Source organism: Podarcis muralis, chromosome 9 (genome assembly GCF_964188315.1).
Source record: "Podarcis muralis chromosome 9, rPodMur119.hap1.1, whole genome shotgun sequence".
Lineage (NCBI taxonomy): Eukaryota > Metazoa > Chordata > Lepidosauria > Squamata > Lacertidae > Podarcis > Podarcis muralis.
Genome location: NC_135663.1, coordinates 57,377,256 through 57,404,846, shown reverse-complemented (window position 1 = coordinate 57,404,846; position 27,591 = coordinate 57,377,256). Strand labels below are relative to the sequence as shown.

General features: G+C 42.2%; 1 protein-coding gene across 6 annotated transcripts; it reads right to left on the bottom strand.

Annotated features, from left to right (window-relative positions):
* Positions 1-15: 15 nt before the first annotated feature.
* On the bottom strand, positions 16-26,736 carry NSUN7 (NOP2/Sun RNA methyltransferase family member 7). Of its 6 annotated transcripts, none has more exons than XM_028743166.2 (13): positions 26,629-26,736; positions 25,528-25,607; positions 22,577-22,947; positions 19,889-19,947; positions 18,109-18,239; positions 15,562-15,714; positions 13,498-13,681; positions 10,228-10,438; positions 9,781-9,921; positions 8,976-9,077; positions 7,636-7,753; positions 3,289-3,412; positions 16-1,491 (listed from the first exon to the last, which is right to left on the bottom strand). In XM_028743166.2, exons 3-13 carry the CDS (start codon positions 22,887-22,889, stop codon positions 850-852), a joined length of 2,178 nt encoding a protein of 725 aa, XP_028598999.1. In that variant the 5' UTR covers positions 22,890-22,947; positions 25,528-25,607; positions 26,629-26,736; the 3' UTR covers positions 16-849. The 6 variants fall into 6 exon arrangements, with proteins under 6 accessions (XP_028598999.1, XP_028598996.1, XP_028598995.1 ...); XM_028743163.2 differs by lacking the exon at positions 26,629-26,736 and adding an exon at positions 26,285-26,557; XM_028743162.2 differs by lacking the exon at positions 26,629-26,736 and adding an exon at positions 26,372-26,557.
* Positions 26,737-27,591: the final 855 nt, after the last annotated feature.

The following is a 27,591-nucleotide window of genomic DNA, read 5'->3' as shown; positions in this document are numbered from 1 at the left end:
AATAACAGACTAGAGTTATGAAAGGCATTAATCAGCAATTGTTTAATAGGTTTGTTTCCATTTAACTATGCTGCCTAATGAGCCAAATATTTATATTGACGTCCTAGTAGAGTTCAGTGTCTAGCCGCAGCAACATGAAACCATCCAGTAATTGTGCTACCTCACAAAGAAAGCCCGGAAATGTTCTTGTCCTTTTTCTTTGAGGTTGTGATGTCCTATTCTTAAAGCCAAAATGGTCACAATTTGCTTTTTTTAAATAAAAAAAACCAGTCCTTTTGGAAGAGAAGATTTGAGCAGATTATTAAACAGGCTGAAGTCTTGAAAGATCACTCTGCAGACTGGAACCAATTTTAGAAAAAGATACAAGGTAAGGTATTCAAAATTCCCAAGGCTTTACACTGAAATATCTAGAAAATAAGAACTGAAATCCACTTCTACTTTTTAGAAGCCCTGTTCTTCTTTACAATTGTAACGGCTAGCCCTAAAATTCAGTACCTGTAAGTTTTTACTTAGACAGAATCTGTCTGCTGTATTCTAAGCTGATCATCTATTGCCCATGAAACCTCTGGTTTACCCCTGTCTGCATAATCTGATACTGTATATTAATTTAAGCATTTTGACATTCAAAGTTCATTGAAATAAAAGCCTTTGTGCAGAACAGCCCCTCTGCTACCATAATAATAGCTGTGGAAAAGGCATGTGAACATCTTAACTGCTGCCTAGAGCAGTTTGGTCCCTATGCAGATGAATACTGAATGCCCAAGGGTTTTCATTTTTTACCATTAGAGGAATGCAAGTTTCAAATTTTGAAAGAATTACGATTAAAAACTGAGTTACAAAAAGCAATCTTCAAAGCCACGGACGAGAATGCTTGACTCTAGAAGAAAGCGAGGGCTCTTTTGTCTTGATCAGCTTTTTGGATGTAGAAGGGCTAAGCGTGCCATGAGTTCCACCCCAATTATAATAATAATGGTTAGTCGAAATATGGGATCGGTTTCCTTGTGGGTTGAAGTATGGCACCATTACCGGAGGCAGGACGATTTCGACAGGTTTCAAGACCATCACACTATCGTCAAGCTTTGGTTTTCTGATGTTTCGATGCTTTTCAAACATCTTTTGCATGGAAGCTGCAGTAAGCGAATTTTTGGACATCATCGGCAGAGACGAGTTCGAGGGGGGTTGGACTGTTTTCTTCAGGGGAACGGAACTATTTGTCTGGTTCACAGATTTTTGAGAGGCACTGGAAGCTAAATTAGAGACGGAAGTATCTGACTCAATCATGCCCGGTTTCATTTCTCGATCCAGGAACTCCTGAATTTTGGACTTTATCACTGCCTCTTTAGTAGGTGTCTTTGGCTGGGTTACTTTCGGTTTCTTTTTCTTTTTCTCTTCTCTCTTAGCTGGCTTTGCTAAGTCAATCCCTTCCAATAACCCTTTTGCCGCAGCACGAGCTAAAACATCTTTCACAGACACTGTCTCCGATGGATCCCTCTGTAAAGTTAAAAGGGACACATTATCAGCAAAATCAAATCACAGCTCCGAAGAAGGGCAGCCGGTGTTATCCACGGTACATAGAAATATAGGAAAATGACACCCTTAGTACTGTGAAAGCAATTCACGTTAGCATTTGTTGTGCATGTCAGAGGAAGTAGCTGCTGTTCTAAGTATCTACTGTTACCACCATTCTGCAGACTTCATTGTCCTTATTATCTTATAGAGCAGGAGTAGCTAACCTTTGAATCTCTCCAGTTATAGCTGGAACTACAGTTCTCAACATCCCCAACTACTGGCTATGCTGGTTGGAATTAATGGGAGTTGGAGGTCAACATCCCCTGGAGAACCAGAGCAGGGGCTCCCTACCTGGGCAATTCTACCCTCCCTGCTTTCCAGCTAAACTATACAGTGATACCTTGAGTTACAAATGCCTCAGGTTTCAAACGCCGCTAACCTGGAAGAGTTACCTCGAGTTGAAAACTTTGCCCCAGGATGAGAATGGAAATTGTGTGCTGGCGGCGCAGCAGCAGCAAGAGGCCCCATTAGCGAAAGCACGCCTCTAGTTCAGAACAGTTTCAGGTTAAGATCAGACCTCCGGAACGAATTAAGTTCGTAACTAGAGGTACCACTGTACTGTAGCAACAGTAAGGAATAATAACTTCCCTAGCATCATATTAGGTAAAAGGTGAAGGACCCCTGGACGGTTAAGTCCAGTCACAGGGGACTGGGGTTGCGGTGCTCATTTCACTTTCAGCCCAAGGGAGACGATGTTTGTCCACAGACAGCTTTCTGGGTCATGTGGCCAGCATGACTAAACCGCTTCTGGCGCAACGGAACACCATGACGGAAGCCAGAGTGCACGGAAACACCATTTACCTTCCTGCCACAGCGGTAACTATTTATCTACTCGCACTGGTGTGATTTCAAACTGCTAGGTTGGCAGGAGCTGGAACAAAGCAACAGGAGCTCACCCCATTGCGCGGATTCGAACCACCGCCCTTCTGATCGGCAAGCCCAAGAGGTTTACACCACAACGCCACCCGCTCCCCTTAAGCATCATATTATCAGATGGCAAACAATACAATTAAAGTAAGATAGCTTTGAAACAGATGGAGATCTTTCGATCTCACCTCCACCATGGAATTGTTTGGTGATCTTGGACGACTCGCCATTACCTGCGTTCAGTTTAAGAATACTTTTAGTTCTCAGGACACAACAAGATAGTTTTTAGACTAAATAACGTGAATAAGCAGGCACTCCCAATGGTCCTGGAGGCTGCAGAGGAAGTTCTGCTGGCACAGCGTGAGGCCTGCTTCTGGAAGGCGGCCTCGGGGCAGCCTTTGACATTCTGCGGCTGCCCCTATGCTCTGTGGGGTGGTAGGAAGGGTGAAAAGAAGGCTGCACCTCAGGAAAAAGGTTAATCTTTATCTGGGACCCTGACATTTTCAGCAGATCAGTGGGGTGGTATGTTGGGGCAGATGGGGGGTAGACACAGATTGCATACTACTGAACTGGGCAAAGGAAACAAGAGCACATTTCTTGGAGAGATGACATAACGGCCAAGAAATTTACAAAATGCAGTTGAGGGAGATTATGTATATTGACTGGGAAATCTGCACAATGCCTTCTTCGTGGACAGATTACTTGCACAATGGTTGGCTGTTACGCATGTTAACTGTTAAATCTACACTACCTTTCATCTATATCCAAGAAGTCACTAGCAAAAAAAAATCAAAATATCAAAACACTTCATTTTATTGGTTATATTACTTTTTTTTTTTTACTAGTACTTACCTCTCGGGATAGAACAGCTATAAAACAGCTATTAGAAATATCTGATGGCTCCAGTCGGAAAAAGTTTGCTGCAGACAAGCTTATTTCTGATTTGCAACACAATGGAAGAACAGGCGGACAAAGCCTACAATGGATATTAACACAAAGTATTGAATCACTACCATGTGCCCTTAAGTAAAATGCAATTTTAGTCAATTGTGGCCTCCCTGTAGTTTCCTTAAAAAAACAAAAGCTAAGAGCTGTCATGAAAGGTTTTTCCTAAGTATATTAAACGCACTGTTTTCATTTAAATGGCCAGCAACTGTTCCCAATTGTGGTGGGGATTTTTTAATATACCAGCAAAACAGGGTTACGAAGCTAATCCAAAAAGAAACACCCCCCAAAAACCAAGACACAGAAGAAAACAATGGCATGGCCCTCCTTCCTTATATCAAGGGCACTACAGATAAAATTAGCAAAATCCTCCATAAACACAATATCAAAACAACCTTTTGCGCCAACCAAAAAATAGCCAACATCCTCAGAAACCCCAAGGATAAAATCCAGTTGGAAAACCAAGGGGTCTATGAAATACCCTGCAAAGTCTGCCCAGCCACGTACATTGGACAAACAAACAGACGAATAAATGCACGTATCGCAGAACACAAGAATGCCGTCAAAAAAGAAGAAAAAACTTCCTCTCTCTTCCAACACATGAAAGAAACAGGACACGAAATTAATTTTGCAGATTCCAAATTGCTCTCTAACATGGAACATCACCACAAGAGAATAATCATGGAAGCCATCGAGATAGAGAAACACCCTCACAACATGAACAAGCGTGACGACACATCCCGCTTGCCAGACATCTGGAAATTAGCCCTCCCCACAAAAACTGACACCAGATCCAGAGGCACACAGAACGCCATCACCAATCAACCACACCAGACCCAAACCCAGACCCTCTCCACAGATAAATTACAGACACCATCCAGTAGCCAAACCATGGTGGCACCTCCGGATGCTGCACCCCCCTGCAATCCCTACACAGATCTGGCTGGCACAGGCCACAAAACCACAGCTCGCCCCTATACACGAAGCCAAGCCAGAGCACAACTAAATGTAGTACACCCATCTTCTCAGAAAAACTCTTCACAAAGTTCAAGAGGTCAAGACACAAAGGCTTTAACAACTAATCCACACCTAATGACCCACCTAAGTGGTACTCAGGATATCACTCAAGAAATCACTCAAGATATCCCTCAAGCAATTAAGGAACAAAAGAAGAAAAGGCACACTAGCCTGGGAACTTCCTCTCTGCCCAGAACATAGGAGGCCACACCTCCTCAACAGTATTTATAGGAACTCAAACACTGAGATCCTGCTCTGTTCCAGTAACAAGAAGCCGAAAGCACCAGCCTGAAGATGACGAGTGAGACCTCGTCGAAACGTCGCCTAGACACCCCAACTTTTACACGGGAAGATACCCGAGGACACCAAAACCTGCATTCCTGTACCCGTGAAAATCTACGAAAGCATATATATATATAGATATATATATGCAGGTTTTGGTGTCCTCGGGTGTCTTCCCGTGTAAAAGTTGGGGTGTCTAGGCGACGTTTCGACGAGGTCTCACTCGTCATCTTCAGGCTGGTGCTTTCGGCTTCTTGTTACTGGAACAGAGCAGGATCTCAGTGTTTGAGTTCCTATAAATAATGTTGAGGAGGTGTGGCCTCTAATGTTCTGGGCAGAGAGGAAGTTCCCAGGCTAGTGTGCCTTTTCTTCTTTTGTTTCTTAATTACTTGAGGGATATCTTGAGTGATTTCTTGAGTTGTATCCTGAGTACCACTTAGGTGGGTCATTAGGTGTGGATTAGTTGCTAAAGCCTTTGTGTCTTGACCTCTTGAACTTTGTGAAGAGTTTTTCTGAGAAAATGGTTGTACTGCATTTTGTTGTGCTCTGGCTTGGCTTCGTGTATAGGGGCGAGCTGTGGTTTTGTGGTCTGTGCCAGCCAGATCTGGGAACTTCCTCTCTGCCCAGAACATTAGAGGCCACACCTCCTCAACATTATTTATAGGAACTCAAACACTGAGATCCTGCTCTGTTCCAGTAACAAGAAGCCGAAAGCACCAGCCTGAAGATGACGAGTGAGACCTCGTCGAAACGTCGCCTAGACACCCCAACTTTTACACGGGAAGACACCCGAGGACACCAAAACCTGCATTCCTGTACCCGTGAAAATCTACGAAAGCATATATATATATATTAATATATATATATATTAAATATTAATATACACGGGAATATTTTACACGGGAAGATACCCGAGGACACCAAAACCTGCATTCCTGTACCCGTGAAAATCTACGAAAGCATATATATATATATATATATATGCAGGTTTTGGTGTCCTCGGGTGTCTTCCCGTGTAAAAGTTGGGGTGTCTAGGCGACGTTTCGACGAGGTCGAAAATATATATATTAAATATATATATTAAATATATATATATATTAAATCTTTAATATATATATTAAAGATTTCTTAGTTTACAAAAATACGTGCATTGTCTTTTTTTCAAGTTGCGTTTTCTACAGATCAGTTTCATTTGTTGTGAGACATTAGTGTTGCATACAGTGTTAGGTTAGCAAGAAAAGGGGGGGAAGGGGGGCGAGGGAGGTGGGTGACAATGCTTCTATTCTTCTACATAGTACCTCGGTTTTCAAACATAATCCATTCCAGAAGACCATTTGAGTTCTGAAATGTTCAAAAAATGTTCAAAAACTGAAAACTCAAAAGCTGACAGTTAGGCCTCATGATTTTGCACTCAGCAGAAGCCGCGTGGCATATTCAACTTCCAAGGCATATTCAAAAACCAAAGCATTTACTTCCAGGTTTACGGCGTTGAAAAACCGAAATGTTTGTCAACGGAGATGTTCGAAAACCGAGGTACCGTTGTACTTAGTGTATGTGTGGGGTTTTGTGTCAGCATCACTTGTGTGGGTTCTCTTCCTATTCGCTTGTTGTATTTCCTTGGTGGTGAGAGAGGTTGGGGGTGGCCTAGGGTGTGGATGGTTGACTTTGGTTGGCTGTAGTGAGATTTGTTTTTATGTCTGAGCAGGGTGTGTGTGTGTTTGGATCAGGTTAGCCAGATTGATTTGTATGCTGTCAGTGGGTTCTTGTTGTTGTCTTGTCGGGCTGTGTATTGGGGTGAAGGTGTCTTCTTCTATTTGTCCCCATGCCATTTTCAGTTTGTTGGTTAGTTTTTCTAATAAGGCTGTTTCCTATACTATTGATTCATGCTTACTCCTGATAGGTCTCTCCAGGGTCTGGCTATGATGCTTCTGGCTGCTGAGAGTGGGTTATGAGCTCTTTATGTGTGAGTGGGCATTATTATCTTGGAAGATTTTTAGTAGGGCCAGTTCTGGGGTGACTTCTAATACTTGCTTAGTTATTTTGCATATTTCTATTATGATTGATGTCCAGAAGAGTTTTTAACTTCACGTACTTAGGCTTAGGGCAGAGCTTTCCAAACTTTTCAGATCGGTGACACACTTCTTAGACATGGCTCCATGTCACAGTAATTCAGTTTTACTAGCAAACCAGAGGTTCTACTTAACCCCTTTGCAGCCCCGGGAGGGTCACCAAATCACATTACGTAAATCAGCAGCCTAGGCAGAAATCCATTCTGGGCATCAGTCATTTTGCCCATTTTTTTAAAGTTGTCACAATGTGTAAACTGCCCTCAAAAAAAGTACTTGGGATTTTCCTGAAGAACAGCAAATCTGTTGTCTCTGGTGCAAGAGAAGCGTTAATGATCAGATGGTGCAATAGCAATTTTAGGGACCAACCCAATATAGAAGTGATAAAATCCTTTTCTCTGTACAACTGTACAATCAAGGGCTTGGTTCGCACATCACAATAAACTATAGCTTGAAATAAACTCAAACTTCAGAGCATCTCAAACTACACAAAAGTTTCCGCCATACTCCTCCCCTTCTCGAACCCAAGTAACAATGCATGGACTGGGCTACACAATAGTATCAACAGGGGCCATGCACTCTGTTTTTTCTAGTAACATCTACATACTAAAGCAGACATGCAAAAACTGACATATGCAGATGGTCATCCTGACAGAAAGACACATCAATTTCATGAGTAGAAGGTTTGGGGTTGTTTTTTTTTATTCACCAGCTACTAATTTCATTGAATTAGCTACAATAGGTATTGCAGCTTGACAGGATTTTATGCTCAAGCTCTGAGTACTCTACAGTTCTGAAACAGAATGATTGGGATAGGGACTATATGGCACTGTAAGCTCTGCATCAGCAGATGAATGTAATTCACAACCAATAAAAGCCTGCTCTTTACTTGTAAGGCTGAGCCTTGGGTCCTTCTGCTCCAGATGCCAGGGCTTTGTTCACCACAACTTCATTTTCTTCTGGGTAAACTGAACAGGTGCAGTAGACAATAGCTTGCACTCTGCTAACTGTAAGAATCAAGTAACGAGAAAATCCAACTGTTAATAATTTCTAGTTTAAACACACTTTAAATATTAAACACATGTCACTAATGTTAAAAACATTTAAAGTTGATCCAATTTGCATAGATGTATTGAACATTACCATCTTATAACTAAAGCAACCAGGAATTCATATTTTGTCACGAGTAAATCATATGTTCCATTAAAAGCCCACCCCAACTAGGGACCCACATGCTGATCCCCTTTCTTCTATATAATCTAAAACCTTTTCACATTCCCTACAACCATATTGTGCCTCTAGCATGCCCTACCATCCATTTCCGGCTAGGATTATAAGTTTATGGCTGTGCCTTTAATAGCAACTTGATTTACAGACATCAGCAAGTAATATTTATCTCACTTCCTAGTGATGTCTGTCTAGCACCCTCTGATGGATTTCCACTGACATGCAAGTACCTTTTCATTCAGACAGACTTATGGGTCACACTTTGATCAAAAGCTTTTGCCACTCCATTTTTAATAAGTTTTAATTTGCAATTGTTTTATTGATGAGTTCCATCTTTTTATCTGCTCTGATCCTGTTTCCCATAAAGACCATTTAGTCCAAATAATTTGCAAGTTAGCTGCCTTGGGAACCAAATCTTAAAACCTTACTTTAAAATAAAAATAAACACTGACTTTCTCACAATTTTAGAAATATTATTCAGCAGAGAAAGGAATTTTCTTCTATTAAATGATCTTCAAGGGAGGGCATTTATTATCCTTTCCAGAAGGCAGGGGCAAGTGATGATTAGCTCATAAGGCTTTCCTAAAGTGGACTGGAAAAATCAGGGATTATAGTTCCAAAAGGAACATAAAGAACAACAACAGCTAAAAGAACCAATAAAGACTGCTAGGCTAGGCCTGTTTAGCACACTGCAGACTCCTCCTTTCCTGGAATAGTCCATCATCAGCTGTCCTTCCATTGCAACTGCATGGGAAAAGATATCCCAAAGGATAACAAATGCCCCTAAAGAAGGCCATTGAGATTCCCTAAAACATCAAGGTGACTGTTCCCGTTGCAAGACTATGTTTTCAGATGCCCATCAGTATTTGTGACATTTTTTGCTCCAGGAACAATTTTCTCTTCCAATAGTTGTCCTCTCAGTACTCTTATTTCTCTGAATACTCGGGGTTTGTCTATAAACAATATTTTACTCTAATTCTTACCAGTTAATGACAAACTTACACTGCATTGCATGTGACAATTCTTGCAGCTGCTGTTGAGCAAGGGAATTGAGTTTATCTTCTGCTACAGAGCCCTGAGAGAGATCTCTAAGTAATTCTGCATCTGAAGAGAATACAATGAGCAAGTTCAAACAAAAACCAGTAACTGGCCATGTCCTCATGAAACACTAAACCACGGCAATGTGCACTGCCCTCAAAAAAGAACTCTCCCCTCTCCTCCTTTCCACATGACCAAAACAAAGACTTTGGAAGTGTTACCTCAATTCTATTAAACCAGTTTGATGCATCATCTGGACTCAGAATGATGGTTAACACAACTATGATTGGTTTCAACAAGCTAGTTTCAAGCCACTTTGAAACTGATCACATTTTTATGCACCATTTATTACATCTCAGCAACTTCCACCCAGATGTATTACAAGGTTTTTCTTCTGGTCTAGGATTATGCAGGCAAAAAGGGGAGAAATTGGCAACTTTTCTGAGGACAGATGGGAAGTAAGAGAAAGACTGAGACCAGCTGACCAGACTGCCAACCAACTTTCACTTTCAGCCAATCACTTTCGTTGGCTGATTTAAAACCAGATGAACCAACAAAAAACAGAGTGTGTCAAGTAGTGCAGCAATGCATCACAAAACATTGTGCTTGAGTTGCAGGTAGAGATAATGGAAATTGTTTAGGATTCCACTAATGATGGTTCTCTATAATGAGCATAAAACCATCAACACCAATAATGCCAAGACAGGCAGGAATGCAGATCAAACATTTCATTTTACGGCAATCTAAGAGAAATATTTCAAAAAGTTACCTTCATGTTCTTTTAGAATGAATTCTATTGGGTTGCTAACCCCCAGGCCTGAACACCGAGGCAGTAGTAAAATAACTTTAACTTTCTGCAGCTTATCAGTTGGTTCAATGTTTGCAAAATCTTCACGTAGTAGCACAATATCTGAAGGGGAGGGGAGAAGAACCAAATAAGTCTGCAAGTTAGGTAAAGGTAAAGGGACCCCTGACCATTAGGTCCAGTCGTGACCGACTCTGGAGTTGCGGCGCTCATCTCGCTTTATTGGCTGAGGGAGCCGGCGTATAGCTTCCAGGTCATGTGGCCAGCATAACTAAGCTGCTTCTGGCGAACCAGAGCGTTCTAAAACAAATGGGTCAATTTTGAATTTATTACTTAATCATTAATTAGTGTATATACCCTTCCACGTCAAATGGCTTCTAAGTGGTATGAATAATGCTAACACATGCTTACTTTTACACTCCATCTGTGCAAACAAGTCCCTCAGTTCAGCTTCCTTTGCCAAAGACTTTACTCCACATACAAACACTTTGGAAGTCATCTGATTTGTCAGCACCGACATATGAGCCACAGTGAGCCATGAACCCATGTGTGCTATTAAGATGTCATCATCCATATTCAGCAAGGCCTTCGCCGAATGGACAGCAAGACTCCTGGATTTATCCTAAGAATTAAGCAGAGATGCCCAATTAAGAAAAGGGTGATTGACAAATTATTTAAGCAGCAAAGCTTGTTTATTTCTGCAGGGCCAGCACCCAAGTAAAAAAGCATTTCAAGAAAACTGAATTTGCCATTTCGAATGTGCAGCAGTTACTCAGTTTCTGCTTGTAATCTAAACCAACTGCTTCACGTATGGGCCCAGCCACGTGATTACATACAGCCCCGTAGTATGGAAAGTGTGGCATGCAGTTTGGGGAAATTTCCCAACAGAAGGGGCTTCAAACATAACGTGCTAAATTCCACACGTGTTCCAAGTGATCATCCATGTAGTTGCTTCCATATGATAATCACACTTCCATATGACAATCACACCGATAATCACACTGCTAGGGGCGCAGTGGAAGATGGCCAACAATACCATCTCTCCGGCTCACATGAGGTAATTAAGAGGCTAATATGGGAGTAATTAGCCTCCCGAGTTTTCCCGGGGGGAATGGGAAAACACTGCCTCGTCTGCGGATGCCTATAAATCACCCCCGAGTTTGAAAGAAGGAGGGGGTGAGGGCACTAGACGGAAAGCCCTTGTGTGAGTTTTTCGCTCTCCCGGACGCTACTTCTGATCGCGACCTGGTTGCAGGAGCTCAAGATAAATAATTAGAGAAGAGCAAATGCACATGTTTCGAGTGAAGAAAGGGAGTATTGACTGCTAACTGAATCGACCTCTGTGAAGCTGAGCGACGGGTCGGACTGAACAGGAAATTATATCAAAGAAGACTACATCAAAGATGTCGGTATGTCGGAACGGGGCGGAAAGGAGGGGAAAACTTTTCTTTTTTTCGCTATGTGATTACCTAACAACAACCCCCCCCCCCCAAGAAGAACCGTTGCAATAACCGATAACAAGTGAGATGGAATAATGAACTGTGTGGAAATAAATCATTAACTAAAGTCTTTGCTTTGTGGAAAATCTGGAAAGGAAATGGAAGGCTTTTGGGATGACACCTTTCTAAAAGAGAATCGCCATGACAGGCTCTGTTGCAGGATTGACGGTCAAGAGGGGGAGGAAGCCGCGACTTTGTTATCATATTTGACTCTGTGTTTGATCAGGCAGAACCCCCCTGAAAAGATTGATGTCGGAGCAACAGGTCTGGGAAAGCTAATGAGCAGACACTGAGACTGTATTTTATGGAAATGCTGAAATGGTGTTTGCCGTTTGAATAAAGAAAGGAAAAAAATACGATAACAAGAAAATTGAAACATGATTTGTAAAGGAAAACAACAAAGAGATGAATGGACAGAACTGTGAACATCAATGCAGCAGAAATATGAGAGGATTGGACCCTTTCTGAGCTCGAAGCATGGGTACCCCCAACAAAAATTTAAAATTCGTTTTTGTCATTTGGAACTAATGTGATTTGATTGGTTTGTTAATAAAAATTATTTTAAAAAATTGCAAGGCATATGGTGCCAATACAGAGGCAGGCTGGTGACTTCCGGTGCTCCCTGCCTTAATGGGTACAGCTCCCACATTAGTGGAGGTCATTTGAAGAGGAAAACAAGGATGATTTTGAGGGTAATTGTCCTTGCAAGCTCCCCCCCCCAGGGCCCAGGGGGAGTGAACTTCACCCACAGATTGTCTTGATACCTGGGCTCTCGCTCCGGCATGGAATCCGGGAGGCAGGAGGACACTGGGTGCCAAAGCACTTCGCCTATCGGTAACCCCCAGACACAGCCATTAAGATGCAGAGGCTCTTCTGTTTATTAGGATGAAATTGGCTCTAATTTACAGACATGTGCATAATGGATGGGACAAGATTATAAATTGCCAAGTGAATCAGCTACTGAGTATCAACGTTTTGAATTAGAAAGATTTCCTTCGTAGAAAGATACAGTATGTGAGGAGGGAGGGAAGCCTTTACCCTTTCTTTATATACACCATGTTTGCTACATAAATGATTCGGCAAAACTTCCCCTGAATGCCAACAAACTGATAAAAAGCAAGAGGAGAGAAAAAAAAGAGTAGGATGATATTTATGGATTAATATGAAAATAGAACTGTGTGAGAACATCGAAAGACTTGAACCACAGCTTCCCAGATTGTAACTCATGTCTCTTAGTCACCTCAGACCCTACACTTGACACTGAACAAAGAAAACTATAGCGAGTCCAGAGTAAAGCTGCCCCCAATGAAGCTCAAGTTTCAAGGACGTCATAGCTAGTCCTTCTACTCCAGCATTCAAGGTTATCACATTTAGTTCATAACGTGAGGGCCTTTCAAAATTAAAGCACTTACTTACAATTAAGTAAATGTGCTTAACTTGCCTTAAGGACATCCAGTGTCAGTTGCATGATATCCCTAGAACCCATATCAGGTGAAAGGGGCTTAGTAGGCTTGATGTTCAGAGATGAGGAACAATGGGCCAGAAGAAAATTCAAGGAGTGTGTGCACGAGTGCCTATAAATCACCTTGCAATAAAAGTGGTACTCCAGTGGTTGGCTGTAATGAAAAGCACAATATCCAAAGACTGAAAAGAGATGATGCCATAGGACAAAGGAGAGGCAAGAACAGAAGTTGTGTAATCATAACAGCACACAAATACAAGACAACAGAAAACAATGGTTGTGAACTGAAGTTAAATCAAAAACTAGCAATGAACTACTGAAGACTGTAGAGAGAGATAGTTTCAGACCCAGAATTTAATGTAATTCAAGCTAATGATATTACTGCAAAGTTTCACAAACAGATTTTTTCAGTTTGGAGCTTCTTGCTAAACAGTTTGGTGACTATTGACAAGCAAGTCTTCCGAGTCAACTGTAAAAACTTCACTACAGCTGTGGTCAAATTAGTGATGTTCTTTGTGGAAGAAGATAAGCATTCTAACAAACACACGCAACACGTCAAAACAGATTTTGCAGAAGTTTGTAAGCATAGCCATAGCACCACAGTTTATTTAAATTGCTCTTTTCTTTTAACAAGACATTGAAAAGAAATAGAAACATGCAACACAGAAAGACTATGAAGCATGAAGTTAGGAGATTTATTTCAGTTTCATGTTAACATACCTGCAATAAGAGCTTGTAATCAGAAAACAGCTCCAGAGTAAGAAGCTTTTCTTTAAGAGTAGAAGGGAAAATGAGTACGTCTTCACAGTGCTTATCTAGGCAATATGAATAGCCACCAAAACTGGAGACCGATTCCACTCTAGTGAATCCCTCCTTGTGTAAAGTGCTATGAACATCTTCAAGGCTGTTGCAGAAACACAACTGTTTAATATAAGTGCTTAATATAAAAGTAAGAAATCACTTGTACTTGCATCTGAAACACTACAGATATGTCTGCATTAATTTAATTTGTTGTTGCTCACTACCCTGCTACACATAGTTACACATGTTTCCTGCTTGGCAGGGGGTTGGACTCGATGGCCCTTGTGGTCTCTTCCAACTCTATGATTCTACATTTCCTGTACATACAAGCTTCCTTCCCTGGGACTTGCAAATACAGTGGTACCTCGGGTTAAGAACTTAATTCGTTCTGGAGGTCTGTTCTTAACCTGAAACTGTTCTTAACCTGAAGAACCACTTTAGCTAATGGGGCCTCCCGCTGCGCCGCTGCTGCACGATTTCTGTTCTCATCCTGAAGCAAAGTTCTTAACCCAAGGTAATATTTCTGGGTTAGCGGAGTCTGTAACCTGAAGCGTATGTAACCCGAAGCATATGTAACCCGAGGTACCACTGTAAAAAGTTCTTAAAATGCTGAATATGCACCCCACAGAAATAATTCTCCGTGGTTCTACCTGTACCAGGTTCAACAAAGTCTGAAGCTACACTTCTGTTCCCTTTCCCGAACAACTGGAAAGATCTGCTCTTCTACTGGAAAGATCTGCTCTTCCCTAGAGCAACATGCCACTGCTAAGCTGATATAAAGATCCCCATGGCCTAGTTCAGCTCTAATCCCTCCAAGCTTACATACTCAACTTGGGGTTGCTCCCAAATTGTGATGCTGAATGTATAGTAGCAGGTAAATATTGAGACGCTGAATCAGACAGCTAGACTTTGGGGTCACTTCCAAATGACCTTTTTATCAAGTAGGCATCCTCATCACTTTACACAAAGTTTGTAAAGAAGTAGATGAGTTCCCGTTGTTCGGTCCCTGCTCCTGCCAACCTAGCAGTTCGAAAGCACGTCAAAGTGCAAGTAGATAAATAAGTACCGCTCCGGCGGGAAGGTAAATGGTGTTTCTGTGCGCTGCTCTGGTTCGCCAGAAGCGGCTTAGTCATGCTGGCCACATGACCCGGAAGCTGTACGCCGGCTCCCTCAGCCAATAAAGCGAGATGAGCGCCGCAACCCCAGAGTCGGCCACAACTGGACCTAGTGGTCAGGGGTCCCTTTACCTTTACCTTTAGAACAACACTGGCTTTCTATTAAGTATTCTGTGTTCCTTATAGTAAAAACTCAAATCCTGGGGGGAAGTGGGTTTGTTGTGCAAGGGTGCCAAATCAACTTTAGTTGTGCAGCCTGAAATTGCCAGTATGTGATTTAATGCCACCTAAGAAGACACAGTCTGAAAGGCCCTTGGGAGAGCGTTCATTGTTTTTGGTATCTAACAAAAATGTGTACTCTCGTTTGGCAAAGCTTGTATCTCCCGTTTCTGTTTGCCGCTCGTGTCTAAATAAGACTGATTTTAATGTGTCGCACAGGAATACAAGGAAGCAGTTGCACTGTTGGGCATCCAGATGTAGAAATATGGTTCTAAAGTCTCTAGGTGAAAGCCGGAGCTGGCAAGAATTGGCAGGAACAACATTTGTAAGTTGCAGCTGCTGCTGCTGTAAGCAAGGGAATCAATAGATTCAACATAAAGGGTGCAATGGCATACACAACAGTGTGTTTTGGTAGTTAAAATAGGCAGGTACAGACTACCAACAAAAGAACATTCCACTCACATTCACCACTAAGTTTAGAGTACTAGGACAATGTTATGGAGCTTTCAAGAAAACCATTTAATTTACTTGCCACCAACACATTTTCACATGGAGAATATGCTTATATTATCTATGAGCATGTGATATAATTATGGAAGAAGCAAATATTTAAAACATACATGCTACACTAGCAAGCTTTCAACCTCACCTTATTTTAAGTGAATTGACCCACACATACAAGGGTAGCGTGGAAGCCCTTTGTTCTTGTTTCCTTATTGTTTCTGGCAGAATGTGTTCTAGAGAAAGAGCATCGTGTTTGATTCGACATCTTGCTAACGCAGCGGCCAGTTTTGTCTTAAAGCTATAGATTAAAAGAAGGATATGGATAAATCTTGTGACAAGCTTAATTCGTGATTATTTAATCTTGCAAAATCCTGTTTCCTTGCAACAATCAATACTGGTATTGAAATACATAAGAGAAAATTATGGCCAACTCCCCTGTCCCCAGGGCATTTACAGCTAGAGAAATCATCAGAACAGATTCAAGTTGTGCTATAATGGACTGATCTGCTCCACGTTTACTAAGCCAGAGGTGGGGAATATAACCCTCCAGATCTTGTTTTTCTATTATTCCCAACAACACTGACTATGCCACTGGGGCTCAAAGACCAACATCTGGAGAGCCAGTTTTCTCACCACTCTTCCCTCTATTCCCTAGTTTAGCAAGCCAGGACCTGGATCAGAGCATGATTAGTTCCATCCTTTATCAGTTGTCCGCACCCACACCCCATGACATCTCCTCTGCAAATACTCCAAAGCCTTTTGCTTTGCTCAACAAAGGGTAAGTTGTCACTCAAGTCCCCAGCTCTCTTACAACTGGCCAGCAGCAGATGCTCTTCCCTCTAGAGATCATTAGACACATCTCTGTGCAAAGCTGCAAAGCCTTCCCCCATTCCTAGACACTCGCCAGGAAGATTTGATAGCCCTCTTTGTTGACCCTTTGCTCCCAATCCTCTTGATAGGGATAGTTCATAGGGTAAGCAAGCAGAAGAAATGTCAGTAATTACTCTGGTCCACTGAACAAGAAAGGGGCTGGATGGGCTGCTGAAGAAATGGGCGTTGGTAGCTTTTAGATCCAGCTATACGGCTGCATCTGTTGATATAGTTTGCCAATCTAAAAATGCTGTTTTTCTTAATGTCCAGTGGGTTGAAGGAGGGTGATACATGCTTCTTGATAATAATACACTCAATAATTTAAACAACTTAGTATGAGTTCTTTTAACCCCTAGTTCAGTATGGTAAAAACTGCCCATGGTCCCTTTAATGGCCCATCCACGTCCCACTCCAAAGCCTCATCTAGGCTAGTGAAGAACAGCTTGTCAGAAGCAGGTGGGAAGGGAAAGGAGCCTGTCGCCAGGCAGAATGAAAAGGAAGGGAATGTGCCTTTGAGAATCTCAGCATATGAGCCGTGTTGAGTCATTCTTCCCCTGCACCTCTGTTTCTAGGCTAGCAGCAACAAAAGAAACCAGGATACGAAACCTGCATGCTGCAACAAGCCAGAGTTAATTCAGGCCAAGATTCACAACCCAATGTTAAGCTGTGATTTTCGATCCCAGATTGTTGGTTCCAAATGAAACTAGGTTTTAGTAAGCCTGGTAAGGATCATAGATGCAAACAAACCAGAGACAAGTTAAACATTAGAGCAGCCCTGCTGGGTCACATCAAAAGACCTATATTGTCCAGCATATTGTCTCAAAAGTACCCAGTTAGCTACCTCCTAGAAGACCACAAGAAAGACATAGCGCAATGTCACTTGCCCACTTGTAATGTCCCCAAACTGGTTTTCAGCCATCATGACTAGAAGCCATTATCCTCCATGAATTTGTCCAATCCCCTTTTAAAGCTGTCCACATAGTTGGATTCCATGGTTTAGATATGTCCTGAATGAAGTTCATTTTTTCTGTCCCAAACTTACCCCCATTCAGCTTTTATGGATGACCCTCTAGCTCTAGCATTATGAGAGATAAACCTCTGTCCACTTTGTTCACACAAGACATAATTTTATGCAGCTCTATCATATCCTCCCCCTTACTCATTTTTTTTCTGAATTAAAAAGCCCCAGAGCTATAACTGAGCCTCTCTCTCTTTGCAGTTTTTCCTGCTCCCAGCAGTCTTCCTAATCTCCTGAAAAGGCCATCGGGGGAAGGCTGGAAACAATTGGTAGCAACACCAAGGAAGTCTATCCTCTGTATTCTTATGGAAGCATTTTTCTCTTCTATATAGAAGTGAGCAGGGTGTTGACTTACTTTCCCAAGATAATATGAGATTGAAAGAAACAGAGTTCAGAACAGAGTTAATATCCCATGGAGGGAGCAGCACCAGTTGAAGGCAGGGCCCCTCTGCTCTCCCCTCTTCCAAATGCTGAAGGGAGAAGTGGAGGCACAGGGAATTTGGTGTTGCACAGGAACATAAGGTCCAGATTGGTGGATTGGCTCCACCACACAGCACTGATCTTCCCACACCTTGCCCCACACCCCTCTGGTAAGCACCAGAGACACAATGCATTTGGAAGTCAGGGAATCAGCAGCACCCCATCTCTGCACCAGCCACTACTGGGGGGCAGCATTATATTATTCTAATCAACCTGAAATCAATCAATTTAACTGATTGTGAAGCCCGACATGAGATTTCACATCCGAAAATTGTTCAGTACTTGCTATCAGATGAGAATCCGTCTACTTTCTTGTACATATACCTGCAAAGATAACGCTCAACTTCCTGGACTTCTGCTATTTGTTCTTCATCATCAATGTTTTCGCGAGCTTCAAATTTCCGATCTTGGAGATCATACAGCATCACAACAACTAGACTGGTCAATTGGTCTGACTGCAAAAAGAGAGAATCGCCATGTGGCAAGATAGGAAAGCAACAAAAAAGAATACCCAAATGCTAAATCTGCAGCACAACCCTCCAAACAGAGAGAAGAGGTTCCTACATATTATAGTGACATGGGTGGTGTTGTGGTCTAAAACACTGAGCCTCTTGGGCGTGCCAATCGGAAGGTCGGCAGTTTGAATTCGCACAATGGGGTGAGCTCCCGTTGCTCTGTCCCAGCTCCTGCCAACCTAGCAGTTCGAAAGCACACCAATGCAAGTAGATATAGGTACTACTGCAGCAGAAAGGTAAACGGCATTTCCGTGCGCTCTGGCTTCCATCATGGTGTCCTGTTGCACCAGAAGCAGTTCTGTCATGCTGATCACATGACTCAGAAAAGCTGTCTGTGGACAAACGCCAGCTCCCTCAGCCTGAAGCGAAATGAGCACCACACCCTATAGTCGCCTTTGACTGGACTCAACCGTCCAAGGGTTCTTTACCTTTATACATATTATAGTGCAAAAAACACAACTGTTCAGATGCTGACTTTTAAAAATGGGGACTAATAAAAATGGGGGACTAATAAAAAATGAAAACTATTTTTTTGAACCTTTTGAAATACTTCTAATTGTTAAAATAAACCAGAAGGCTCTCTTCAGTTTTAGAACCACTAGTTCCCAGTAGGCCATGATTTTTGATTTATAGTACACACACACACACACACACACATACACACAGTGAAGCCAGCAGTCCAGTAATCGAAGCATTTAAGAAAGCTTTTTAAAATGCAGTTTACAACCCCAGGGCACATGTGGAGCAGCTATGATCTTCAGATCTCTTGAATACAATCAACTGCAATGCTAGCCTTCCAATAGCAAAACAAACCTGAGTGGGGGGGTATAATTTTCTTTGTTTACTCAAAATAAATTGCTGTGCACTTTCCTCATTTTTATTGGCTATTTTCTGTCCACCACACATCAAAAGTGTGAACTGATAGCATTTTACTTGCTTAAAATAAATATGGGTTGTTTCTTTTTTCATGTTGTATAGCTCTAGGCTTGCCATACGTCAGGAAAGTTCCTGCCATGTCCTGGTTTTCAGGTATAAAAATGGTGTCAAGGGGAAATTTTGCCGAATTGACAAAATGTCAGAGAAAACCTGGATGTATGGCAACACAAGGCGAAAAGCAGCAGAAACAGCTCCAAAAGCTTGGTTTCCCCCCAAAGCTCAAGAATTTGGGTTTGTTCCCAAAAATAGCCCAACAACTTTGCGGTTGTCAGGAATTTTACTTTCTGAAATATGGCAACCCTATATAGCTCAGGGAAAACCTAATTATCAGAGATCAAATTGGCAGGTTTCTGCCATATATGCTTACGAATACATAGGTGTCACAGGTATGTTGCGTGTTTGTGTGTGTACATACAGAGAGGGAGAGAGAGGATTCTGAAACTCAAGAATAAGACATGCAAGTCCATTTTTCTTTGAACACAAGCCAGTCCTTAAAGCTTTATACTCATCTGCACACAAAGAACATGGATTATTTCCTTTTTAAATTAGTTACTCATCTAGTGATGTGTAAAGTGAGTGCATTAGTAAGTTATCTGCACAGGGTAATTTAAGCAAATTAGGTACAACAAACACAAAACAAAATATTTACTCACTATTGACTGCATTGGATAAATGCCACTGTCTAGCAATATAGTTTCAAGAACATCTTGATCTACAGACGAAAAAGATGGTAGAAGCGATCTTCAAATTATTACAGCATTTGCTTTTTAAAAAATTTGTAGCAATCAGTAACATTTAAACATTTCTAAGGTGAATTCTGAAAATATGTGTGAATAAGTGTGAATAAAATTTAGTATTCCGTGAGTATAAATCATGCGTTTAATGTCACAAGATGTACAAGACCATAAGTGTCAATATTTGCACATCTCACTAAACAATGTGCCACTCAGAGCTCGTCCCACCGAAACTATGGAAACTGTCTATGGTTCCACAGAAAGAATGGCAAGCCATTTTCCAACTTTACTCATAGGTTGATTTAGTTACACTAGCAGGAGGTGGTCACTTCTCTAGCTGCAGTTTTTCCCCTTGGGCTCAGGGAGCAGCCCCCTCTCAGTTGCTGTCTCTGGTCATGCTGCTGTCCCTGAGTAACACCATGGTTTAGTGCAAAGTGCATAAGCCATAAATCTAGAACTAGATTTCTCCCCTACCCCTTCCTCCTCCTGCAAAGGAAGGCTTTTGGCTTTAGTTAGCCATGTATTCCCATAGGAATCTTCATTTACACCAGCTATGGTCAGTTTCAAAATGAGCCAACTTCAATGTAATTTATAGTACCTGCCTTTAAAAAACACACTCACAAGGTACACACAAACCTTTATCCCCATAATGAAATACAATCTACTGGCTGAAGTGGACATGTAAGAGGGGGGGGGGGGAACCTCTCTAATTGTGTACACAGGTTCTTAAAAGTCAAGAACTGCAAAACACAAGAGCAGGAGTGCACACAAATGTTGGAACATATTCCTTATTAATAGCACGGTACATAACATCTTGTTCAAAAGGAAACTTGTGTCCATGGAAAGGTAGAGGGAAAAACACAAGGCAGCTCCCCACCCCACCCCCAGTGTTTAACAACTGGATACCTGGCCTTGTTCCCATTCATGGTACTTTTAATGGAATATTGCTATCTTGTTGATCATTATAGTTTCAAGAACACAGAAGCACAGCACTTACTAAGTTTAATTTTTAGATTCATGGATGGAAGTATTTGTGATTACGCTTTGCCTAGGATTTTCCTCTGTTTAAGCACATTATATTCAATTTCAACTAGGTATGTGGATTATTAATGCGGAGCAGAAATAGTTTCTCCTCCCTGCATGAGCGATAAAAGCTGATGTCACCATATTTTAGGTTGTTGCCATGGATGCCAATAGCTTTCCCTCCACTTCTGCATACCAATTCAAACACGCTTATCTCAGTTCAGCAAGTTGGCAAGGTAACCTCCCTCACCCTCCTTAATTTCCTATTGGCATCTCAATGTCTGAATACTGTGCACTTTCCACCACAGCTTGTCCCTCTTAAAGATAAAAAGAACTGACTTTTGAGGGAAAGAAATATATTTTGGTGACTGCCTACATATGCCTGTTTATTAGCTAAATGTCACTTTTGTCAGAGACCTGGTGTGTGTCTGTGTGTGCTCTTGTTTCATAAATGCATGCAGAAAACCAGATAGTTCTCCAATCAATGGATCTACTAGGGCTGGTTCATAATAAATTAAGTTATGCAAAGCATACACCAGTTTTCTTAAGAAGAATAACCATGGACTTTTTAAAGACTTCTTTAAAAGTCTTTTTAAAACCATGTATACATGGTTCTGATTGTTTCCCCCACATGTTGTATGATGCCCCTGCTACAAAATTAAAATTTGGCAGATGGGCAGAGTAGGGAGCTCTTTTTCAAAGATCAAGGAATGTTTCAGAATTGGACTAGGGTTGGGTTTAACAGTAAAACCAACCCTAGACCATAGGGCTAGACTATAATTAATTTGTGGGAAACAGCACTAGAGCAGTCACTCAAACATTCTGTCAAAGGTGAAGGCCAGCCACTTCTCAGCAGACAGACAAAATAAAAATGGATACATATACGTGCTGAAGGTGATCCAAAGGAATGTGGAATGTAACATATAGATGAGATGGAGGAAAATACAGGTGTATGAAAGAGACATGCAGATTATGCCAAGCTTACAAATAACCATCCCCTCCCCCTAGATCACCCAGTGGTAACATCCAAGTAAAAACCAAAATAGCGTATCACCTATGCTGTATGTTTTGTCAGCTGAGCACTGCTCAGGCTAAATGTACTGCTCCAGAAAGCCCAAGCTCAACATGAAGCTATTAGCCCTCTAAGGAAGGAAAGGAATAGAGACACAAGACACATGTAATGTGAAGTAGTTGATTCTCCCCTAGAAAGCAGTGGTCTCTCAGGAGCACGCTGTCCTTCATACCTTGGAAACATATATAACCTGCTTTTTTTCTTTTTAAGCCTTGGGCAGAAAGGCAGAGAAAAATCTGCCAAGCATGCAGTCACAGTTGTTGCAAACTGATCATTGGCACATATTCTTGATTAAAATAAACTCATTCAAGCCCTAAAGATTCAAGATTTGCAAAAGAGAAATGAACCACCATTGTGTGGTTGAAAGAGGCACAGAAATGAGGCTCTGCTCTCTATGCCAACTAGATGAGCTACAAATTACATAGTTCTAAACACAAAGGTGAATTATGTCCACATTTTAGTTTAATGATTGCGGTGGAAAGTAGAAAAATTAGGACAGGCTTTCTACTTACATTTTAGAGCACTAAAAGCCAGTTCATAGGACAAACGCTGGAATTGTTCATCTTTGAAATCAGGAAGAGAAGGTAGTGGCCCATGTCCATATTTTACCAATATTTTATCTTGAGGCTTTTCATTATGAATGCCCTGAAAGATGTTGGCAGCGTTTAGGTAAACGGAGTCCTGGTAGCCATTTTTCTCAAACAGGCTTGTTGAGCTTTTTTCAGAAATTACTTCTCCATTTGAAAAATTCATCTCGTGGAGACTCGAAGTGTCACTTGCAATATTAACATTTGAATGCCCCAAGCTACTTCTGAGAACCGGCATTGTTTCGGTATTGATGTATCAGTATATAGAAGGGTGGCAAGTCAGACTCCGAAGATCCCTGTGGAAATATGAGTTGTATATTAATTGCAACAAATCAGTTGACAAGCATGTTGTTGACTTTTTTTTGTATTCTTCTTTGAAAATATAATCACCAAATCATTTTGTCTAGGTGGCTAACACAGTAGACATCACTAGCAGGAACTATTATTATTATTATTATTATTATTATTATTATTATTATTTATACCCTGCCCATCTGGCTGGGTTTCCTCAGCCACTATGGGTGGCTCCCAACAAAATAATAATAATAATGTGATAAATTTCCCTAAACAGGGCTGCCTTGTCAAGTCAGCAAGTGCAAAATGAAAGCATCTTGCTACCACTCAGCTCTGATCAACTAACTGAGCCTGGTGACAGATATATGTATGCACAATCAAAATGTTTTGACTGGAAACCTTTAGTATAATGGAGACCAAGAAGAACCTCTTCAGCAACCTGATCCTAGGAACCACAGGACCAGCAACTACCTATGCTGGCTCCAGAACAAAAAATACCAAGCCACTGAAATGCTGCAGCTTGTAATATGACCTAACCCTAGTTACTGCAAAAATATAATCATGTACAATAAAGTCATTTTGCAGAGCTGAAGGCGGTAGCGGTGGCATGACTGGAGGCAATGCAACACAGGTTTGTATTTTATGATCTGTTGCCATTATATTGCGTACAGATTGAGGTAGAAAGCCAGGAAAGAGTTATAATATAACAATAAAAGGTAAAGGTACCCCTGCCAGTATGGGCCAGTCTTGACAGACTCTAGGGTTGTGCGCCCATCTCACTTAAGAGGCCAGGGGCCAGCGCTGTCCGGAGACACTTCCGGGTCACGTGGCCAGCGTGACAAGCTGCATCTGGCGAGCCAGCGCAGCACACGGAAACGCCGTTTACCTTCCCGCCAGTAAGCGGTCCCTATTTATCTACTTGCACCCGGGGGTACTTTCGAACTGCTAGGTTGGCAGGCGCTGGGACCGAGCAACGGGAGCGCACCCCGCTACGGGGATTCAAACTGCCGACCTTTCGATCAGCAAGTCTTAGGCACTGAGGCTTTTACCCACAGCGCCACCCGCGTCCCTTATATAATATAACAATAGCCATCCCTAAAAGCCTTGTGGCCAGCAAAGAGTATGTCTAAGCAGGGCTTTTTTAAAGCAAATTTTAGAATCGCCCAGTGGTATGAGATTATAATTCACACATAAAGTGTGGACCACAACAACACATCTGTGTGCTTTCTTCCTGTGGGCATGCATGGCTTATTGATTAGTCACATTCCAGGACATTTAGAAACCTACATATACCTGGATAAAATCTTCAGGACTAGTACTCTGACAGCACTAACGCAGAAAAGCGTTATTGATTTCATACTAGAAACACTGGTGAACACTCTGTAGAGTAGAAGCGGACATGCCTTTGGCAGGGGGAGGAGAAATGGATATGCTTTAAAAATCCCTCTGTTTAAGTACTGTGCAAGTAGGTTGCTATCACAGGATTGTAACCAAGAGGCTGCTAAGACAGGAGATATGTCCACACAAGATGATGCTGTAGTATAGCTATGTCAATGTGAGGCAGTACTTGAGCAACCATAGCTCTGCTCACATAAAGGACTAAGATTTATTATTTGGGGGGAGGTGATTGAGATGTGACCCAAGGCCATTTTCTATTTTAAATAAATTCAGCTGTCGCACTTTGCATATGCTGTCCCCCGATTCATATAAGTTTATGTTGTTGATGACAAGCACAACATTACAAGAACCATTTCCTCATCAACAAGGAAAGCGTAATGACCGTTTAATATAAACAGCAGCCACAGCATCAAGTAAAGAAGCAGTAAACAAATCTGTTCAAAAATAAGGTAATTGTAGAACATCTTATCAGCTTTCAGCAGAATCAAAAATCTTCCAGGAAGCATCACTAAAAAGAACTGCTTCTCACAGATCCTACATGAAGATCACATTTGATCAACAAAATTTCACACATCTTTTGACTGCCACACAGATTCCAATTTCGTGATACAGGAAGCTTCCGATTGGTAACAGGTTGCACAATCTGGACATGAATTTACCTGGTCAAACATAGCAAGCATAAACTGAAGTGATATCCATACAGAGATATAATCATTTGTGAAGTGGCCCTTGAAAGAATTTCTAATATTCCAAAACCTATTTAGTTGCTTAGTGGGACCATTCTCAGTACAGTACTAAACAATATGTTTCCTATTTTTAAAGAAACCCTCCTTACACTTTGCATGTCCACAGAAATTACATGCAGTCTACCGCAATGAAAAAGGTGGTAATGTCAGGTGAGCTGCCTTTCTGAGACACCCAAGAAACACGCACAAAAACTGGCAATAAGAAACTTAGATCCTGCCCACCACTCTTTCAGATTATTTCACCCCCAAAATCCACATGGATTACACATCCTAGCAGAATAGCTTTCATGTTTCTTCCATGCGAATTTCTTCCCATCGCTCATTTCTCTGCACACAGAAAGCATTACACCTTAATAACTACTTGTCGTTGCTGATCCCAAAACTCTTCCATCGCTTGGAAACTGACGAGACCGAAGGACAACAAGGAAATGCACATACCCGCTGTTAAGAAATGACTGGAGTGCTTTATTTTCGTGGCGGTGCTTTCCCTGGTGAGACCTCTGTACTCTTCTGATCAGCTGAGAGAAAGAGAAAGGCAGGGTTAAGGAAGCTTTCCCTGAGCGATGAGGGAGAATACTGCACCTGTCAAATTTCTGCCATCCTGCAGCTACTGCGTTTTAGGGTTGCCATCTTTCAAAAGTGTAAAAGCAACCCCAAAGCTGTCAAGCTTTTATATATATATAAGGTGCAGCACCAGGGATGCTGTGTCCAGATTTCCCAGGACTTCAGGATCCCCCTCAATCGAAAGTCCTTTTTTTTTTGTAGAAAGAAAAAAAAAGATTGACAACTTCGGGGTTCATAAAAAAAAAAGGTTGACAGTTTGGGGGTGGTTTTGTCCTGGACCCTTGACAAGTCCATCGAAAAATCCAGTTTTGTTGGACTTGGCGAGGGTCCAGGACAAAACAAACCCCAAAGCTGTCAATCTTCTTATTTTTTCCTTTTCCTTTTTTTTTTTTTTACAAAAAAGGACTTTCGAGTGAGGGACGCGTCGATACCTCCCTGAAGTCCGGGAAAATCCGGACACGTGGCTGGAGGGCGCGCCGGTGCTGCACCTGTTGAATTCCTACCGCCCTACCAACTCCCGCGTTTAAAAGCTGTGAAGGGGGGTCTGAGGAGAAAAGCGCGACGGTTCGCCTCAGCAGTGAGGCAGTTTTGGCCCCGAGTCCCTCCCGTCCCCCCTCACCCCGCGACGGACCAGCGCAGCCCTCGACGCCCTTCAGGGATGCTCCTAGGCGGGAAAGCTCGCTCGCTCTCTCCCGCTTCTTCCCTCGGTCCTCCTCACCCGCCCGCCGCCGCGCGACTCTCCCGGGCGGCCTCGCGCATCCCCACCCCTGGCCGACGCGAGGGTGGGGGGGGATTGATCCTGCTTGACCAGCGACGCGCCCGACGCTGCTGCTCTCGCGCCAGACGCCGCCTCCCAATCTCCCCCTCCAGGAGGGGAGGGGCTCGGGCGTCGCCTCGCCCCGCCCACGTGCCGCACCCGCCGCCGCCGCGAGCCAAAGCCGTTACGTTCAAATCTGGACTAGGCCATTCGCTCACCCGCGGGCGGGTGTGCGCGAGTAGGCGCGTGCGGGCCGCAGGCGGGCTTTGGTTCCCATCATTTCCCCGTGCGTTGAAACTCCCTTCGCCCTTTGCCCCCCTCTTTCTTTGCGTCCCTCCTCCGTGTCCTCGCGCGCGCTTAATGTCGCATTGTCCTCGCTGCCTCCCTGCGTGGACCGACGCTTTGGTACCGCCCGGCGATGTTCTTTCCCTCCGGGGTTCTCTCTCTGAGGGCGGGCGGAGGCGGAGGCTTTCGGCGTAGCACTACTTTCTTTCGCCCGTCTTATTTTATTTTTATTTATGTTTTAATTATTCATTTGGCTTTGCAAATCTCACTTTTACAATCACATAGCCAACATACAGCATAAAAAATGGGAGGGGCGTTATTGGATTATTGTTTTTATTTTGTTTTTATATGTCGTGATCTTTTTTGTGAACCGCCCTGAGATCTCCGGCTATAGGGCGGTATATAAATTCAATGATTGATTGATTGATTGATTGATTGATTTGAATAAATAACAAGGAATTTCCTGGACTTCGCTCCTCCCCTTTGTGGGTCCTATTGTTGGTCATTTTCTCCTGCATCGTTTATTATACTAATCCAAATCTTTTACATCTCTATTATACCCAAAATTCACCATTAAACTACAAGTGTGCTTCCAATCCTAGTAACAATTTATTATTATTATCACGGTTATTTATTTATTTATTTTAACTACTAACAATTTTAACTGCTTACAATGGTTTTTAAGATAAATTACAAATTTGCCCCATTATTAAAATTTTGGCCTTCCTGATTTCTGATTCTTCCAGTCATTTTTGGCATTTCTGCATAATCTATCAACTTAAACTGCCATTCTTCTCTAGTGGGGACTTTTATCTTCTTTCCATTCTGGGCTGGCAATATCCGTGCAGCCGTGGTCACATACATAAATAGTCTTTTCTGCTCCCTTGGGATTTCAG

Coding starts and splice junctions, on each gene's coding strand:
- NSUN7 (XM_028743166.2), bottom strand. CDS start 22,889: ATGCCGGTTCTCAGAAGTAGCTTGGGGCATTCAAATGTTAATATTGCA. Junction 18,240..19,888: donor TTTATCCAATGCAGTCAATA/GTGAGTAAATAT, acceptor CTCTTTTTGCAG/TCAGACCAATTGACCAGTCT. Junction 9,078..9,780: donor CATTCTAAAAGAACATGAAG/GTAACTTTTTGA, acceptor TATTCTCTTCAG/ATGCAGAATTACTTAGAGAT.